Source organism: Macaca thibetana, chromosome 17 (genome assembly GCF_024542745.1).
Source record: "Macaca thibetana thibetana isolate TM-01 chromosome 17, ASM2454274v1, whole genome shotgun sequence".
NCBI classification, from domain to species: domain Eukaryota; kingdom Metazoa; phylum Chordata; class Mammalia; order Primates; family Cercopithecidae; genus Macaca; species Macaca thibetana.
Window position 1 is genome coordinate 78,915,446 of NC_065594.1, and position 20,569 is coordinate 78,936,014.

The 20,569-nt window shown below is 45.8% G+C and overlaps 2 protein-coding genes across 8 annotated transcripts in view; one reads left to right on the plus strand and one right to left on the minus strand.

Annotated features, from left to right (window-relative positions):
* The window catches only part of DOCK9 (dedicator of cytokinesis 9), a 298,820-nt gene extending 279,236 nt beyond the window's left edge, over nt 1-19,584 (minus strand). For 4 of the 7 annotated variants that reach the window (XM_050765954.1, XM_050765953.1, XM_050765948.1 and 1 more), the window contains exon 1: nt 19,101-19,262. In XM_050765954.1, the coding sequence (XP_050621911.1) occupies nt 19,101-19,229 (129 nt within the window). In that variant the 5' untranslated portion in view covers nt 19,230-19,262. Of the gene's footprint in view, nt 1-19,100 lie in introns of all 7 variants that reach the window. The other 3 variants (XM_050765961.1, XM_050765940.1, XM_050765933.1) reach the window with 2 other exon arrangements.
* UBAC2 (UBA domain containing 2) overlaps nt 1-20,569 on the plus strand; it is an 885,094-nt gene that overhangs the window by 567,679 nt on the left and 296,846 nt on the right. The window lies entirely within an intron of this gene.

Below are 20,569 nucleotides of genomic sequence, written 5' to 3' on the forward strand. Positions count from 1 at the left end.
GTGGTTCTCCACAGCCCATAATCCTCAACTCCCCACCTCCCACCCCAGCACTGACACTCTAGACCAGGATATGGAATCACCAACTATGACTATCCTCAATTCAAGAACCCCTCATCTGCTATTGGTGATCCTTTTTCTCTCATGCCACCTCTTACACATGACGGAAATCTTAACACCAATGTGTTGAGTAACTTCCAGGAGAAACCAACACTGTCGGGAATCTCTGCCCCTCTGAGTTTTCAGTGAAGAACTAATAAAGTCCCTTTAAAAACGTAATACCCTGGCCGGGCGTGGTGGCTTAACCTGCAATCCCAGCACTTTCGGAGGCCCAGGCGGGCAGATCACCTGAGGTCAGAAGTTCGAAACCAGCCTGGCCAACATGCAGAAACCTCGTCTCTACTAAAATTACAAAAATTAGCCAGGCACAGTGGTGGGCGTACTGGGGAGGCTGAAGCAGAATCACTTGAACCCAGGAGGCGGAGGTTGCAGTGAGCCGAGATCGCACCACTGCACTCCAGCCTGGGCGACAGAGGGAGACTCCATCTCAAAAAAAAACAAAACAAACAAACCAAAAAAAACCCTAATACCTCAATCAGTTTTTCACAAACTCCACAGAAATTAGTTAAGCATGTACATCCTTCAGTTTAAAAAAAAAAAAAAATTATTTAACAGCAGTTACTTTCAATCTTTTAGGAAAAAAATAACATAGAAGATTCTTAAAAGAACAGTGAAGGAAAATAAAAATGGCAAAATGAACACAGCAAAAGCCTGGGAAGGAAAAAGTTAACCTAAGAGATTAAATATCCTGTAAATTCTAGCTAGTATAATAGTTTACAGATGAACCAACTATAAATATTATGGCACCTCTGCTATCACCATAGGAACTCTGCTTTCTACTTAATAAAACAACAATATGTTAGAATGACAGATTAAATAAGTCCTCTAAACAATCTTAGAAATGCAACTCTTTCTATAACAATACAGTTTTAACAAAATTGTCATTTACAGCTGAATATTTATTTTAGCCAACGCAATGCAGCCTGACATGTAAAATGACCTAGATTAACAGAGCTTATTCTACACTAACAAATTTTAGGTTAATGGGCCCAGGAAGGTTTTTTCTCAAGCCACATCATAATTTTAACCAAAGTACATGTAAAACTGTGATATTCTGTCCCTTCAATAACATTGACTACTAAATTAGTTCTTCCTTCATGAATAAGTTACTACTGAGACCTTTTTTAGATTAATTTTGCAATTTTTGCTTTTTCTTTCTTTCTCCCTTTCATCCTAATACCCCTTAAACAGAAATGCAGAACTCCTTTCTTGGCTTGCGGAAACATGAGTGTCAATTTCACCAACAAACTAGCTTGGACTAATGAAATATACAAGCAGGGAGGAGATCCATGGTGCAAATAGATGTTTCATAGTCTCCTATTATCTGATTACCAACAACACTTGACAACACACAAGTGTAAACAAAGTAATGTGATTATTTTCTATAGTCACCGGAAAATTCACTGGACCAGGAGTCGGCAAACTCGATTCTTGTCTCTATAACTAGCTGTATGATCACAAAGCCTTATCCATGGCTGACCTCATCTTCCTCATCTGCAAAATTAGGAAGTTGAACCAGACGACCTCCAAAGATAACTTTCATCTCCAAAAGAATATTATTTCACTTTCATGTCATGCATTTCTATAAACCCAGAGAATTAGTGGTACTTTCCAAAAAATATGTTTAATGATTCGAGTTAATCACTTGAAAGTTTTCAAGAAACTCCAACTTCAAAATTATATCTTAAAATGTTTTGACATTTTTAGACAATCTCTGCCATCTTGCCAGGAAAAGGGTTAAGGATAGCTAGGTGACCTTAATTAAGCAAGTCACTTGATTTCTCTGGTCTTTAATTCCTCATCAAGAAACGGAAATAATAAAACTATCCCTGTCTATCTGACCAGATTTTCCAGAGGCCAAAGATAAGACTTTTTTTTAAAAAAAAAAAGAACTTTATAAAACAGTCAAATGCAAAGTTTCATTGTTTCACAGGGGCATCCCGCCTCTATGAGCATTAAATGCAAGGCTCTTAACTGTTGACAATATTTTTGCTTCCAACATGCATGTGTGTGCCCTCACTTCGGGAACATATTTTACATCACAATGCCCATGTGTACAAGCACTAAGATATGCAAGTGTAATTTTCAAGCATACCAATTTGAATATCTTACACATAGTACAAACTTTCCTTCCAATATTCAATGTATTTGCTTTTTCTTAACAGATTATTACCTATTCACTTAAGAAAGTAAAACAGGTGGGAAATCCTAGAATATATAAAGAACAAATCATATTCCTATCTTTTCATGTGTTTCCTTCCAACATTTTCTTATACATAAAGTTTTTACACAATTGTGACCACACACACTTCTGCTTGTTTTTTTTTTTTTTTTTTTTTTTTTTTTGCTCAACAATATAATTTTCCTGTGTTACAAATTCTCCTCAAGCAGCACTTTAAAGGGTTATACGGTATTTCTTTAGCTTGCCCCCATAAATAACCACAGCTTGCACTTAGTATTTACTGTGTGCCAGGCCCTATTCTAAGTGCTTTATATGCAATTGCTCGCTTAAGTACAAAGATCTGTGGGGTAAGTGCTATTAAAATGTCCACTCTCTGGTTGAAGAAACTGAGAAGGCAGAACTAGTAGATGGAAGAGCTGGGGCTGAAGCCTCCTGAGCCCAAGTTCTCATGCACCATATCCTACTGCCATCCATGGCAAGAACTATCCCCCTAGTAACAGAAACTTGGTTATACAACTGCATTTCTATGTTTATAACTGAGGGAATAAACATTTGATATTTAACTTATTCTTGAAACAAAAGAGAATGGCTTACTTTAGAATCTGTAAGATCATAAAACTTTTTTCCATGAACAAAATATTGCTTTTTCTTTCACAAAAAAGTAAATAGTTCTGTACATTACAGTTAACTCTTGAACAATGCAGGAGTTAGAGATACAAATACCCTGCACAGTCAAAAATCTACCTACAACTTTTGACTCCCCAAAAACCTGGCTAATAGCCTACAATTGACTAGAAGCCTTAGTGATAAAATAAACAATTAACACATATTTTGTGTGTGATATATATTATACTGGTTTTATTGTGGTTTTTTTTTTTTTTTTGAGACGGAGTCTCGCTCTGTCGCCCAGGCTGGAGTGCAGTGGTGTGAACACAGCTCACTGCAGCCTCAACCTCCCAGGCTCAAGCCATCCTCCCACTTCAGCCTCCCGAGTAGCTGGAACTACATGTGCATGCCACCATGCCTGGCTAATTTTTTTTTTTTTTTTTTTTTTTTTTTTTTGCCATGTTGCCCAGGCTGGCCTTGAACTTCTGGATTCAAGCTATCCATCCACCTTGGCCTTCCAAAGTGCTGCAATTGCAGGTGTCACTGTGCCCTGCTATTATACTCTATTCTTATAATCAAGTATGCTAAAGAAAAGAAAACATTATTAATCATAAAGAAGAGAAAATATATTTACTATTTGTTAAATGGAAGTGGATCATCATAAAGGACTTCATCGTCTTCATACTGAGTCGAGTAAGGAAGAGGATGAGGAGGGACTGGTCTTGCTGTCTCAGGGGTAGCACAGGCAGAAGAGGTGGAGGAGGTGGAACAGGAGGCAAGAGAGGCAGGCACACTAGGTGTAACTGTACAGAAATACATAATTTCTGTCTCGCTTTTTAGTTTTTTAATTTCTCTAAATATGTTTCTATATAGTACCAATCCTTCCACCATTTACTTTAGTTTCAGTGCCCGTATCTTAAAGGGATTCATGCCATAAAAGAAGTCAAAAGCACTCTTGAATAATTAGAATGCTTCTGCCAGACTGTCTGACGTCAACTTCTTTTCTGGCAGTGCTTCTTCTTCTACGTCTTCTTCCTCATCACGGGGCAGTAGTTCTGAAGCACCAGTCTCCACCACTCTTTTGTTAGTTGCTCTGGTGTGGTGTCTATTAGCGCTTGAATTTCTCCAAGATCTTTATCTTGAAACCCTTCACCCCAGCCCCACCTTTTCTGCTATATCCACAATCTCTTTCATGATTTCCCTGATTGGCTCTGTCATAAATCCTGTGAAGTCATGCACAACATCTGGACACAGTTTTCTCCAGCAGAAATGTGTTTCAGACTTGATGGCTTTCACTGCTTTTTGTATAACAATGACGGTATCCTTCAATGATACACTCCTTCCAGACTTTCACGGTGTTCTATTTGGGTTGTCTTCCAAAGCGCTACGATCCTCTCCATAAAGTACAGTGTCCACTGAGCCTTAAAGGTCCTTATGGTCCCTGATTTAGAGGGTGAAGTAGGACATTGTGTTTGGGAACAAGTAGACCACTTCAATGTCTTTGGTATTGAACTCATGTGTTCTGGGTGGCCAGGGGCATTGTACAATATCAAAAGAACTTTAAAAGGCATTCTCTTGTTACCAAGGTCCTTCCTGACTTCAGGGACAAAGCACTGATGAAACTGAGGGAAACTAAAGATGGGGTTTGGCATCAGCTCACCCCCACCAGAGCATTCTTTCATGCATCCCCAGTGATCACAAAACCCATACCACTACCTCGCTGATGCTATCTATACCCACTAAGCCTGAGGCTTTAGTCATACAAAGAAAACAGCCATTCTAAATTGTTCTTCTGTGCTCTCAGAATGTTTAACCATGCCTTTTACTTAAAGAATTCCAGGGGCCAGGCATGGTGGCCCACACACGTAATCCCAGCACTTGGGACGCCAAGGTAGGAAGATCACTTGAACTCGAGTTTGAGACTAGCCTGGGCAACATGGCAAAACCCCATCTCTACAAAAAACACAAAATTGAGCTAGGCATCATGGCACACACTTATAATCCCAGCTACTTGCAAGGCTGAGATGGGAGGATTGATTGCTTGAGCCCGGGAGGTCAAGGCTTCAGTGAGCCAAAATCACACCACTGCACTCCAGCCTGGGTAACAGACCCTGTCTCAAAAAAAGAAAAGAATTCCAGGAATTGGCCATAAGAGGTCCAAAATATGGAACCAAGGTTGCAGAGTGTCTGACCTCAGGAAGGAATGCTGACCAACTGATTTAAAGCCTTGTTGCCACCGGCCAGACCACCAGGTGGCCCATCACTCAAGATAACCATCGCAACCAGATATTCTGACCCGCATACCCTACCATGTGCTTTGCCCAGCCCACCCTGCATATCCTACCCCGATGTCAATACCCACACTTTGCCTTAAAAAATCCCTACAGGCTCAGAGAGTTGGCCAAGGAATTCTCTCTCTCTCTCTTGTTCTGCCTCCCTTATGCTCAGGCATAAGCTCCAATGAAGGCTTTTCTTTAGGCCTCATGTCAATTTCTATTGCATTGAGGGCCCAAGAACCCATGGCTGGTAACAAAACCAATCCAGAAAAAGGGTTCTCCCTGCCCAGGTCTTCTTATACAATGAAAAGACTGGCAGCTAGCATTGATCTTTTCCCTTCAAGACTTGGGGGTTGGCAGCTTTATAGAAAAGGGCAGTCCTGATCATAAACCTGATTACATTTGCACAAAACAGTAGAGTTGGCCTAAGCCTTCCTGCCTTCAATCCTGGTGCTCACTTTTCTTCCTTACTAAAAAATGTCCTTTGTGGCATTTTTTCCAGAATAGGGCACTTTAATCTGTATTAAAACCCTGTTCAGGCAGATATCCTTTCTCCTCAATGATATTCTTTTTTTTTTTTTTTTTTTTTTTTTTTGAGACGGAGTCTCGCTCTGTCGCCCAGGCTGGAGTGCAGTGGCCAGATCTCAGCTCACTGCAAGCTCCGCCTCCCGGGTTCCCGCCATTCTCCTGCCTTAGCCTCCCGAGTAGCTGGGACCACAGGCGCCGCCACCTCGCCCGGCTAATTTTTTGTGTTTTTAGTAGAGACGGGGTTTCGCCGTGTTAGCCAGGATCGTCTCGATCTCCTGACCTTGTGATCCGCCCGTCTCGGCCTCCCAAAGTGCTGGGATTACAGGCTTGAGCCACCGCGCCCGGCCGGCATCTGGGAGTCTGTACGCTGCCTCTTGGTTCGCAGAACTGCTTCTCCTGTTATCTTGATATTTTTAAAGCCAAAACTCTTTCTAGAATTATCAAACCATCCTTTGCTGGCATTAGATTCTCCAGCTTCAGATCTTTCACATTCCTTTTGCTTTAAGTTGTCATATAACGACTTCACTTTTTCTTAAGTCATTAGTCTATAGGTATTCCTTTCTAGAGCAATCCTGTGCCCACATAAAAGTTGCATTTTCACTACAAGATAAAAAGGTATTTTGCAAGAAGTACAAGGTTTTTATGCATGCTGATGCAGCTACAGAAACAGCTCACAAATTTCCTTTTCTTTTTTCACAATGGTCCTTAAACTGGATTAATTTATCTTAAAATGGCAGGTAACTGCAGCTGCAGACCACAGTCTACAAAATATATCAAGTAATTCAACTATTTCTTGTAATGTCATGACTTCTCTGTTTCCTAGGAGCACTTCCAGGATCTTTGTAAGGGCTGGCACTTTGTAAGGGTCCAATGGTGTAGTTCGATGTCTATGGTATTGCACTAAACATGATATACAAGAAGGCAAGAGATCACTTTTTACTGCAATAAGCAATTTACTAGAGAGAAAAGAAAAATAGCTTGGAGCAGTCTGAGCTATGTGAACTATGCAGGCCCAGAGAAGAGACATGAGTATGGGACTTCAGGTCACCCCACTCTGTGCCCAAGGGCAACTGTTTAAAGTCATTTGGTTCCTGACTAGCTGCCTCCTCCATTATCTTCATGTTCTCAGAATGTGTAATACAAAGAACAAAAGATAGCCAATCAATAGCTCATGTTGTTTTCATGTGAATTCTTGATAAACAACTCAGAAACTGCCTCTTCTTTTCCTTTAAAAATCCCTTGTAACTACTGTTAATCAGAGTGTATATTCAGGGCAATTTGAACCTTTGCTCCTGAGTTGCAGCAAACTTGGCCCAAATAAACTCTCTACTTACGTTAAATTTTGCCTCCTCTTCTTCTTTTTGGGTTCTCTTTTATGGAAAGAGGAACTGCTCACATGGAGATGACTGGTGTCACACAGTGTTTTAAGTGGATATTCACAACACAACACTCACCACAATAGCTACAGGAGGTGGCTATGAAATCATTACAGTAGTACAATATGTACTGTAGTTAATTTTATGTAGTTATGATTTAATGTTGCATCTTTATATTCATTTCTCTGGACTGTAAATGGCACCATGTATGGTCTGTGTTTGTGTGCATAAGTTTTAACAATTTTTAACTTTTTATAATAGATTTGTGTATCATTTACAGTAGTAAATGATAAAATAGACTAGTATCTGCACATTATTTTATGTATTAATGATATACCTTTTCCTTAATTTCTTCAACGGCCATGCAGTTCATCCGCGAGTTTTTTCAAATTGGTGCACATCTCCAAAAATGTTTACTATACACTTATTATTCTAACCGGCATATAAGTGGACCTGTGCAGTTCAAACCCACGTTGTTCAAAGGCCAGCTGTAGTATTCTTTTTGGTTTTTTTTGAGACAGTCTCGCTTTCACCCAGGCTAGAGTGCAGTGACTCAATGATAGCTCACCGCAGTCACGACTTCCTGGGCTTAAGCGATCCTCTCATCTCAGCCTCCTGAGTAGCTAGGGACTACAGGCGTGTGCCACCACACCCAGCTATTTTTTTTTTCTTTCTTTTTTTTTTTTTTTTTTTTTTTTAGAGATGGGTTCTCACTTTGTTGCCCAGGCTGGTCTCAAACTCCTGGGCTCAAGTGTTGCCCCACCTCAGCCTCCCAAAGTGCTGGGATTACAGGTGTTAGCCACTGCACCTGACCAATGGCACTATTTATCACTTTATTTTTTTAACTTAGCATGGTAAACATCTTTCCTTAGAATATTTGCCTATCTGTATGACTGAACATCTACTTTGTTAAGACAAAATGTTTAAAAAATAGACTACATGAATCTCAATTTGAATTTCAATCTATTTTAAGAGTTTTAAAATAAACTTCATGGGCTTAATAGAGACCCTGGGTAGTTCATGACCATCTGCTTTCAGATTCACTTTCAGATTAACATTCAATAGAGTGGGGAAGTCTCTACCACAGGCCCTGGCCCAGCCTGTCTTCCAATGTCACCACACCCAAGCACTATCTTAACTGTATTTATCCCTGTCAACCTCCAAGAAAGAGAGGCAGGAAGATTCAAAGTTCTGATCAGATAGTACATCTCGCTGCTACCAGTTCACCAATAAAGAGTCAAGAAAGAAATAGAAAGTAAAAGTATAAAATAAGATAAATTCACTGGTAAGGAGTCAAAAAAGCAACAGAAAATAAAGGTGTAAACAATATAATGTCACCACCCACGTGCTCCTTGCAAAACTCATTATTCAGTGAATGAACAGCACTCCCAGTGATATTTATTCCTTGTATTTTTGTTTTGTTTTGCTTTCTTTCAGACAAATGAGTTACTAAATATTTAACACAAGAGTTAGATCAGTGTCTTCTTTTACACACTGGAGTTCTATGGAATCGGTGAAAACAAATGGTCCTAACAAAGGAAATTAATCTCTAACATTTTGTACCAAGATGTGTGGCTGCTTTAAAATCCTATGCAAAGATCATACGGATTTACTGACAATCTGAACAGCTTTTCCTAAACGAAAACAAACAATGAACCAGCCTCAAAGTGATACACATTCTGATGTGCAAGAATATCAGCAAATTTGTCATATGTAGCAATAAGAAACTCATGGTATGATAGAGCCTGTGCATTAGGAAAATTAATCTGGCAGCAGGAGGAAAACTGGGATGAAATAAACAGAAATAGGTGCAGGGAAGGGAAAGTAGAGGTAATAGGAAATAAGAAAAGGATAAAATTAAGATACACAGTCAGATGTAGCGTTTTCAGGGTTTGTTCATTCACCCAAAAAATATGACTGAGCCCCTGCTATGTATCAGGCCCTGGAAAAACCATGGTGAACCAACAGTACAGGGAGGGAAAAAGACATTAAGCAAATGCACAAAAATAAATAAATAAATAAATAAATATTGATAAGTGGTCAAAAGAAAGGAACAGGCAGTGCATGTTTTAGTTTGGGTGGATAGGCCAGGACATATGAGTACAGTTTCAAAGGCCAGAGAGAGTGGCCTGGCAACTGAGAAGGGTGGCCAAGGGTCATTATTATCCCAGGCAGAAGTGAGAGCTTCTTACCTCCTGAAGTATGAGAGAGGCTGGAATACATGAGGATCTAAAAGCCCAGCCAGTGAGTAATGGGAGGGTGGTGTCTGGTAAGGAGAGAGCCTTATGGTCCAAGGGAAAGAGTTTGTATCCCAAGGGCAATGGCAAATACTAACGTCTTCAGGATTCAGAACTGAACCTATAAGGATGGAGTAATTATAGTAGCAAAGAAACCAGGTAAGAAGGATCCTATCCCCTATGATATGGTTTGGCTCTGTGTCCCCACCCAAATCCCCAGTGTTGGAGGAGGGGCAGACTTCCCCCTTGCTGTTCTCGTGATAGAGTTCTCATGAGATCTGGTTGTTTAAAAGTGTGTAGCACCTCTCCCTTTGCTCTTCCTCTTTCTTACCAGCCATGTGTAGATGTGCCTGTTTCCCCTTCGCCTTCTGCCATGATTGTAAGTTTCCTGAGGCCTCTCCAGAAGCAGAAGCCTGTACAGCCTGCAGAACCGTAAGTCAATTAAACCTCTTTTCTTTATAAATTACCCAATCTCAGGTATGTCTTTATCACAGTGCAAAAATGGACTAATACACCCTACTACTGCACAAACCAGGAAAGAAAGGAGACAGCAAAGGGGACGCCAGGTTGCAGCAGGCATCAGTGCTGCTCACCAAAGATGTGAGTTCTCCTTGCAGATACACAGAAAGGATTGTACTTCCCTGCCCCTGGAGTTCAGTGTTGCCATGTGATTTGCTTTTGCCACACAAACCTGCCACATTCAAGATGGGGGCTGTCCCATCAACTGAGGTCCCAGGACAATATGGAACTAGGCTCCCAGCCCACACTCAATGGAGAGGTAGCGTGCGGAAGACATAAACCTTTCTGTTCTAAGCCACTGGGATCTGGGAGTCCTTGGCCCATAACGACTGATTCATGACAGAACGTAGTGAATGTAGTGGTTCTTGAATGAGGAAGACAAAGGACATAAACAGAAGAGACGCAGGAGGAGTTACAGGTTTCAAAGCGGGTGATGAACACAGACACTCCCCACTAAGACAAGAATGTAAAAAGGACAACCTAACTTGGGATGTAAAGTGGCAATTTATGTTTCATAGATGCGGAACTTAAGGAGCTGGTAGGACAGCCAAGAAGAGTCAGGCAGGAAAACAGAAAAGCAGGTCTAGGGTGGGGCAGGGTGGGGCAAAGCGTGTGGTATAAGGGGGAGAATCAGAACTGGAGATAAAACTGTGGAAATTGCAATGAGATGGTGCCCCCCTTCGGAATAAAGGGAAAAAATTAAATTCTATAAACCAGTGGTGGAGAAGAGACCCTTTAGAAATGTCCCTGTGTGGTGACTGCAGGAAAAAGAGTGAAGAAGACACAGGAACAGACATCAGAGAGGAAGGGGGAGACGCAGGAGAATCCTGTTCCACGGAAGGGAAGAGGGTGCTGAGTGGTATGGGGTGAGCACTGAGAGGCCGCCCCACACTAAGGACACGAGCAGGTCACGGCGATAGGGAGCTGCGGACGGTGAGGAAGCAGAGGCAGACCAAACAGCCAGTGTAGAAGTAAAGACAAGAGCTGGGTCAGTAGAGCCAAGAAGCCCCAGGCCAGGGAACAGCCGAGGGAAGAGCCCGTGACAAATAGCCTCCGGCATCTCAGAAACTCCCAGCCCTCCCTCTCTCCACCACTTGCTAAATTCTGAGCAACTTTTTAAAATTGCAGAAGCTCAAATACCTGACAGGAAGAGAAAGAACTATCTCTTAGAATTAAGTGGCCTTGCCCTGAGGGCTCCAATTACCACAGCACATTCTCAAAATCATTTCTCCTGTCAATATTGACCAAAGTAATAAAAGCAATACATGTCAACTGTAGAAATCTGGGGAGGACAGAAAATTGGAAGAAAAAAAGTGAACTTCCCATCATCCCACATCCAGAGATAACCACTGTTAACATTCTGCATTCTGGTTCATGTTAAAGACTAAACACAGATAGGTCAGGCCGATAGCCAGTCAACGAATGTACATGAGAGATTTACGCTAAAGAAAAACAATTTTATGACAGGTACACTTTTAAAACCTCATGCTTATCAAACCTACATTCCATACTGTACAGTACAGCTTATGCCCATGTGAATGTGGCCCTGGAGTTACAGAATGGGGTAGCCCTCCAAGCAAAAGGTTTAACTTAAGACTGTGACCGAGAGATCTCTAAAGACAAATAGCTACAGGGCAAATATTGTTTCTAAGCTTACTGTTTGACTTTTACCAGTATGGTACTTACAGAGACAGACGTTTAGTGTTAACATGGGGAGGCAACAGGCAGAGTGGCTAGGAGTTCAGGGTGTGAAGTTATAGTGCTCAGCTTCAAGACCCAGCCCCCGTACCTACACCTGTGACCTTTAGGGGACTTAACCTGTGTGTGAAGTCCTTGGATGCATTCTAGGGCATCACAGATGGGTCAATAAATGCTGGCTCCAGAAATATTCAGTCAAGATAATCAATCTTTTCCTTTAGTAACATAATAAGAGCTTGCATTTGCTAAGCACTCACTATTAACTACTTTACATGCATTTTCTTACTTAATCTTTACTTTTAAAAAACTCTCTAAGATAATAATACCTACCAATCCCAATCCTCAGATGAGCAAACTAAGGCTCGGGCAATGTACGTTGCTCGAAGTCCTCAGCCAATCAGTGGCAAAGCCAAGGCTCACCTCCAAAGCCCAGGTCCAGCTGGTTTCTTCCTGAACTTTCATACTTTAAAAATCCCTCTCCAGGCCGGGCATAGTGGCTCATGCCTGTAATCCCAGCACTCTGGGAGGCTGAAGTGGGTGAATCACTTGAGGTCAGGAGTTCAAGACCAGCCTGGCCAACATGGTGAAACCCCGTCTCCTAAAAAATACAAACATAAGCCGGGTGTGGTGGCACATGCCTGTAATTCCAACTACCTGGGAGGTCGAGGCAGGAGAATCACTTGAGCCCAGGTGGCAGAAGTTGCAGTGAGCCAAGATCGCACCACTGCACTCCAGCCTGGGTGACAGAGTGAGACTCCATCTCAAATAAATAAATAAATACATAAATATCCCTCTCCACTCTTACATGATTATGCGCCCATGTTTTATGTGGTTTCTTTTATTTTACAAATAACTCTTGTATTTCACTATTATTGATTTCAGTATGTGCTATAAGGTACGGCTCCAACATTATTATTTGTAATACCATTTACTGAATGGTAACTCACCATATCCGACTACTACTCTCATGATACCTAAGTGCCTACACACACAGGCCTGCTACTGGATTTTCCCTGCCATGTCACACCTCCCATCCCAGTCTTGGGCCTGCCTGACAGAAAACAGTCACATTATTTACTCTCAGGCTTACACTTAGGGCAGGTCTCTCTAGGAAGCATATGTTCATGGCTGGTTTGAACTTCTTTCCTGAAATAGGTTTCAAAAAGACAAATGAAAAAATCTATTTCAGGACGTGTTCTCAGCCAATCAATGAAATTGTTCCCAAAGTTGGCAACTGTATTTATCAAAACTTCTCTCCCTTCCTCCAAAAAACTTGCTCTTCTTTGCCCAAGCTGCGCTGCTCCTTCTTGGTCCTACCTGGGCATACTAAGCATTTGTTCGATTTCTTTTTTTTTTTTTTTTTGAGACGGAGTCTCGCTCTGTCGCCCAGGCTGGAGTGCAGTGGCGCGATCCTGGCTCACTGCAAGTTCTGCCGCCTCCCGGGTTCAAGCCATTCTCCTGCCTCAGCCTCCCTGGAAGCTGGGACTACAGGCGCCCGCCATCACACCCGGCTAATTTTTTTGTATTTTTAGTAGAGACGGGGTTTCACTGTGTTCGCCAGGATGGTCTTGATCTCCTGACCTCATGATCCGCCCTCCTCGGCCTCCCAAAGTGCTGGGATTACAGGCTTGAGCCACCGCGCCCGGCCTCGATTTCTTATTCTTTCTTAGAAAAAAAAGAATAAAAGTCTCCCTTATCTCTGCATCTTCCAGGTCCAGGTGAATTCCTTTTTTTTTTTTTTTTTTTTTTTTTTTTTGAGACGGAGTCTCACTCTATCGCCCAGGCTGGAGTGCAGCGGCGCCACCTCGGCTCACTGCAAGCTCCGCCTCCTGGGTTCACGCCATTCTCCTGCCCCAGCCTCCTGAGTAGCTGGGACTACAGACACCCGCCACCTCGCCCGGCTAATCTTTTGTATTTTTAGTAGAGACGGTTTTCACTGTGTTAGCCGGAATGGCCTCGATCTCCCGACCTTGTGATCCACGCCCCTCGGCTTCCCAAAGTGCTGGGATTACAGGCGTGAGCCACCGCGCCGGGCTGGTCCAGTTTAACTCTTAATAAATTCTTTCCCAAATACACTGGTTCTGTGCTTTCATCTTCCTGTGGTCTCTGAACCACACGTTTGACTCTTTCCATAGTGCGCCTTGGTACTGTTAGTCACCTTAGTGTAGGTGACTGACCCGCCCACCTGTTTAGATCATAAACCCTGCGTGGGCAATGGCCTACTCTGATGTGGTATCATGTTCTTAGCACCCAGCAGAGAGCCCTGCCCCAGAGTCCGCCCTCAGTAAATGCGGACAGTGATTTTTCACAGTTCCTTCCCTCCCTGTTCAAACTCAAGGCCTCACTAATGTCCTCCTGACTACTAATAGTCAAATGGACTAAAAAGCAAAGGAGTGGAACCTTCTGTTGATTATCTAATCTGATATGTGCCTCCACCCTGCTTCCTGTATTTTGGGACATTTCTGCTTTCTCCACTGAGGGGTGGAGAAAAACAGTGCAGAGAAGCTCTGGCCAGTTATCAGCTTACTGACATCTGATTTTAAATTATAGCCAAAAACGAGATTTTACCTTTCTTGAGAATTTCAAAGAACAACATTACCGGGGTCTCTCACGTTACCTCTGATAGCACTGGAATCTTGAGCTGAATAAACGGGGCAGTGCAGGAAGCCTCAGGCAGACTCAGGGACATTACTACCCCATACTTCCTGTCTGCCCTCCTCCAGTAACAGCCAAGCGAAATTTAGCAACGACCTGACTTGGTTTCATTTGTATTGTTGGAACTCAAAGGGGTGTGGAGTGGCATCGCTGGCAAGGGCTTGACATCGAAGAAAAGTCTGAAGCTGAACATAATGAGATAAGATCAGTACGGAAGCCGGGCAACCCGAAGACTTGTGTATTAATACCCAAGTGCAGGACAGTCAGCACACCCATGCAAAGGGATGTGACCTGAGAGTCACACAAATCTTTCAGAGAAAAGACACTTGTAGGCCTTGAGTGGTATTAATACATCCTCTTAGATCTAGGCCATTATGATGCCATCTTTAATACATCTGAAAGACCTGAGGTAAAATCCTGTCCGGAGCTCCAAAAGTAATCATAACTCAATCCTGCTCAGGGAATTCTTTCTAGCGTTTCTTCTGAGCTTGCATACGTTCTGAACATGCCACCTTCCTGACTATTCTACATTATGGAAAGCTAATTCTGAAATTGTGAGGATTCTTCCTTCATTACCAAAAATCATAAATTACTTTTCCTACAGTTAAAAACGTTCCTAGTAGTACCTCCACTACTTTTATAAAAGCAGCTTAGGGTTGGGTATGCTGATTTGCACCTGCAATCCCAGGAGTTTGGAATTGCTTGCGCCCAGCTCGAGACCAGCCTAGACAACAGGGCAAAACCCCATCTCTACAAAAAATACAAAAATCAGGCAGGCATGGTGGTGCATGCCTGTAGTCCCAGTTACTCTGGAGGCAGAGGTGAGAGGATTGCATGTACCCAGGAGTTCAAAGGCTGCAGCAAGCCATGATTGTGCCACTATACTCCAGCCTGGGTGACAGATAAAAACTGTCTCTAAAACAATAATAAACAAGGCCAGGCGCAGTGGCTCACCCCTGTAATCCCAACACCTTGGGAGGCCAAGGTGGGTGGATCACCTGAGGTAAGGAGTTCGAAACCAGCCTGGCCAAATTGGCGAAACCCCGTCTCTACTAAAAATACAAAAAATTAGCCGGGCATAGTGGCAGGCACCTGTAATCCCAGCTATGCAGGAGAACCACTTGAGCCTGGGCGATGGAGGCTGCAGTAAGTCAAGATCATGCCACTGCACTCCAGCCTGGGTGACAAGAGCAAGACCCCGTCTCAAAATAAATAAATAAATAAATAATAAATAAAAACAGCTTCAAATAGAAGCCCATTGGTGGAATAAGGGACTCTAGAAAAAAACAAGTATGTCTCTTATTTAACAGAGCAGGAACCCTGAAGTTCAGAGACATTAAGCAACAGTCCAAAGGGACTTAAGTAGCTGGTAGAATATACGCCAGCCACTGGCTAAGAGCTTCACCCACATAGCTCAATTAATCCTTCCAACTACAATACAAGGAAAGTATGATTATTATCTCCAATCTACAGATGAGGAAACTGAGCCCCAACAAGGTTAAGTTATATACCTAAGACGGTACAGCTGGTGAGGCATGGAACCAGGTTTACAACCCATGCTCTGAACTACCAAACCTCTAACATTAAAACCCAGAAGTCCTGACCCCATGGAGGGTTCTCTCCATTATAAAAAATTCTGGCTGGGCGCGGTGGGTCGCTCACTCCTGTAATCCCTGCACTTTGGGAGGCCGAGGCAGGCGGATCACCTGAGGTCAGGAGTTTGAGACCAGCCTGGCCAACATGATGAAACCCTGTCTCTACTAAAAATACAAAAATTATCTGGGCATGGTAGAACACACCTGTAATCCCAGCTACTCGGGAGGCTGAGATAGAAGAATCACTCAAATCTGGGAGGCAGAGAATGCAGTAAGCCAAGATCGCACCACTGCACTCCAGCCTGGCAACAAGGCGAGACTCCATCTCAGAAAAAAAAAAAAAAAAAGAATTCTAAAGCTCGTGAAAGAGCTAACCATGTCTGACAAGGCCTGCAAAGCTTTTTTAGGCCCTGATTAGAACAAACTAACAATCAAAGATTTTTTAAAATAATCTGGGAAATGGGAAGAGCATACTAACAAGTTGTTAATTTATCATAATGACATTATAGTTATGTAAGAATAGACCCTATTTTTAAGTAATGTATACTAGTTATATAGAGGTGAAATGATACAAGGCCTGGGATTCACAATCACACATGAAAAAGAATAGGAAGAAGAGACATATGAAGCAAGTTTGGCAAAATCTTGATAATTATTCAATCTGAATGATGAAATATGAAGGTTCATTATACTATTCTCTCTACTTTTTGTATGTTTATTTTCAAGCTTTTCAAACAAATTAACACAAAATCATTCATAAAGGTCCACGAACCTGAACCCATGAAAAATGAGCTATTGAACAATGAAAAATGAGTAAGCCCATGTTATGTTTACATTTTAAAGCTTGTTTTTAATGGCAGCCTTTATCATCCGCTGAACTATTTAATTTCATTGTTTCTGATCTTATGACCATCCACTCATCAATACTTGAAGCGTGGGAAGAGCTATTGAATGCATACGTAGTTTAATTTTTTAAAATCCATCTGCAGAACTGCTTTATTAGTCAGCTAGTTAAGAATATTTATTGAGCATTTATGTTGTGAGCATTGTATTAGTGCTGACCCAAGTTATCAGACACAGAGCAGAGTAATTACTTCCATCTAAGGACAGATTCACAGACCATGGGTTGCTGCTCTGCCTCCTGAGAAGTCCAGGGTTACCTTACCTCACCTCTCAGACCTTCATACAACGAAGCTGGGCCAGAACTTATGTGGCAGGTGCACCTGCTGTGGCTCCCTGACACTGGAGCCATGAGAGGAAGTAGGCAGTGGCAGAGTACCAGGCAGGAGATGGGGGGATGAGGTGTGTGGGTAATTTTTAGTATCTGTAGGCCCTCCCGGATTCTTCCTTCTGCAATTCAGAACCATCACAATGCATTTCCTATTTCCCATTCAGTCAGGCGCCCTCACATGCCAGAGCAAGCCCACCCGCTTCCCTGCATTTTGTATCTGTTCCATCACAGGTTTTGTCAGACAAGTGACTACAGACAGACAAGACTAAAAGTTAAGACAACAGCCAGGCCATCTGGCTCTTCATGCATAAGGGTGTCCAGGGAACACGGATGTACTACTAAAGTATCATGACATAACACGGTTGGCAGGCCGTCACATGTGGGAATGGACACTCCTAGGTCACCATTAGTAGGCCATCCCCCGACAGGAAGGGGATATTCGGGGACCACTGCACATCAGCAGTGTTGTGTCTGCACCGGCACTCCTGGGCTCCACCAGCACGGCTTATTAAACCAGTACCTGCAGCACCTTGGAAATCATGGCACACTAGCACACTTTATTTACTCTTGTTCTGCCTAAAATCCCTGATGACCACGGCAGGCCCCAGATAAAGGAACCAAGTTCTGTGTGAGAACAGAAAGGATGCCAAAGAAGTTGCAGGCTTTATCCTTAACATGCACTGGCAAAAGTCAGGAAGATGCAGGAAGCCATACAGAAGTTAGCTGCTTATGGAAGAGATGGCCAGGTTCTGGTCTATTCCCAACTCCTGCTCTACTCCTTACCTAATCGACTTCCCTAAAATAGAAAAATTAAATCCCTCTTTACTACGGATCAAACTGGAGTTTGAGAAATCTGGAGTGAGTTGGCAGAGCTAGCAATCGAGAGAAAATTCAAACTGAGCAAATTGGACACAGAAATCAGCGAAGTTTCATCTCCAATCTCCACAAACGTCATTCACGCAATTTTGTGTCTGCCCATGAAGGGCATCGATCTGCCACCAAAATGATGCATCCGCCCCTGTGTTAAGGGGCCCGGCACTCTGCCCCGACACTCCCCAACACACCGCGCCACAAAGCCCAGACAACCACTTCCAAGGCCCATCTTCTTGCACTGTTCCAACAAACACCACAAGTCACACCCACCCACAAACAAGCCCGTTTCAAGAAAACAAATGCCGGCGGCAACGCAAGGGGCTGCTAAAAGTTTCCAGCTGCCCGGCAGAGCTCGCTCCTGCTCAAACGTCGCTCCACTCCCGCACCATCCAGGTGAACCTGACTATTCTAAATTATTGCAGTGCGTTTCCAAATACAGCAGAACCAGCACTGGCTGTGAAAAACTTAAGAGAAAACTTCATCTTCCTCACACCCAGAGGCCTATTCTCTAAAGACGTTCTGCCACGTGCAGATTCATTTTGGGTTGCTTGCTTTGCTTGCTTCGAACCCCCAAAGGTCACAGGAATTTGCACCAATGCTAAATTAGCGAGGGTTCCCATCATGCCCCCCAAGCTTCCCTAAAAGGCGGCCAAACTTCAGGATACCGGCTTGGGGAGGGGGGACGGGGCGCAGGAGAGAATGCCGAAGCCCTTCCCTCCTGGAGTTCAGCCCACTCAAAGTGTTCGCAGGGGCATCTCCCACCCTGAGCGCAGACTGGATGAGGAAGCCCCATCTCAATTCCCCTGCGCCCCTCCAAAACACTGGAGGAGAGGGAGGCTGGGGGAGGGATGCGGGGGAGGGGGGAGAGTGTAATTTCCCAGTTGACAGAAAGCAGGTAAATTGGGAGAAAGCGGGGTGAAAAGAGGGAGAGGGCGACGTCACTCCGCGGAAATTTCCCAGGAGGAAGGGGGCAGCTATGGGGACAGAATCTTGGGTGGCCGAGAGGGGTCTGGGAGTTGCAGCCCCTCCAGGACCTTCTCTTCTTCCCTGTCCAGCCCCCTCCCGCCCGCCCCACCTCTTGATTCCGCGGACCCAGCACGGTCTGCCGCTCCGCCTCAGCCCTGCCGACTAAGAGGCGCCCGGCCCGGGCCCGCAGCTGCCTGGGCCCCCTCCTCCCTCCCCCGGCCCGCGGTCGTCCCGCACTCACCAGGAGCACGGAGCCGCGCACCACCTCAGACACGCTCTGCCGCAGCTCGGCCGCCGTGCCCGGCTTACTCAGCGCCCGGGTGAACTTCCGAGTCTCCGCCGAGGCGGGGAGCAGCGGCGGCTGCGACATCCTCCGGCCCCCGCCGCCTCTGCCTCCGCCTCCGCCTCCGCCTGCTCCCGCGGCCCGGCCCGGCCGCGCGGCAGCCAGGTGCGCCCTCGGCGCCCGGCCCGCTCCGCCTGCCGCTCCCGGCGCCGCCGCCGCCCGCTCCCCCGGCTGCTCTCCGCGCGTCGGGCCGCCGCCGCCCGGGCCGCGCCCTCCGCGCCGTGTCACGCCCCGAGGCGCCCCCCTCGGCGTCCGCGGCCCCCCGCGATCGCAGCAGTGCCCGGGCTCGCTCGGGGTGACCGTGCGTGTGGCGGCGGCGGCTCCCCCATGCCACCAGCCTCCCTCGGCGACCGCTCGCCGGGCCGCCTCCTCGGGGCGGGGTGTCCGGCGCGGCGCGGGCGGGGCGGGGCGCCCAGAGGGCGGAGGAGGGGCCGGCGCGGCGGGACGGCGGGCCAGGCAGGTCGGCGCGGCCCGGCGCTGGAGCTAGGCTGCCAGACTGGCAGGGGTGGCGTTTCGCGCGAGACCCTCAGCGGGGAAGGTGGGGGGGTCGGGGTTGCCTCCGCTTCGGGTCGCACGTCCTAAGACCCGAGAAGGGGACTGCGCACGCCACCAAGAGGGCGCACAGCCGAGGCTGGACGATGCGCGGTCTCAGAGCCGGGTTTCCTGCCCAGGGAGCCAGGCTGCGCTCGAGGGGACCCCGATGTCACCGGGAGGGTCTGGGCTCGGTGCACCACGCCCCCCTCTGCTCCCGGGGCCTCTGCGGGGACGGAGGTCTCAGGAAAGTAGCCTTTACGCGGCACCGATCGACACCCCCAGCCGGCCGGGCGGACCTGGACGGAGCGTCCCTGCTTGGGACCTGGCGCGGAGCGCCGCGCGCTCGTGGTGGCGCCTCGGCCTCCCCACCGTTCGGTCCCCGGAGGCACGGAGCTCCCGGCGGGAGAATGACGGCTGGGCCGGGCCAGGCGTGGGAGACTCCCAGACTCCGACCTGCCGGGACGGCCAGCTGCTTCACCTTGGACGTGGGCAAAACTTCGGAGCCTCGATTACGTCGCCTGTAACCTGAGGACAACGGCCTGGAAGGGGCTCAGGTGACACGGCAGCCCTCACAGGGGCCGATTTAACCGGTCTGCCGCCCCTCCGCGCCGGACCGCCAGGCGGGGTGCCAAGGAAACCGGGATGCGCCGGCTTGCGAGCCCACCGTGACGCAGAGCTGGCGGCCGCTAGCGACAGCCACCCTGTGAGGGACTTTCCCCCCAACACCCTAACCGCTTTCCCGTCCCGAAGGGTCCCCTGCCGCCCCGGCTCCCTCTCTGTCTCTCTGAGGAAGCCCGGCGCAGCCTAACCCTCCCGGGGCCGCGGAGAGGGCG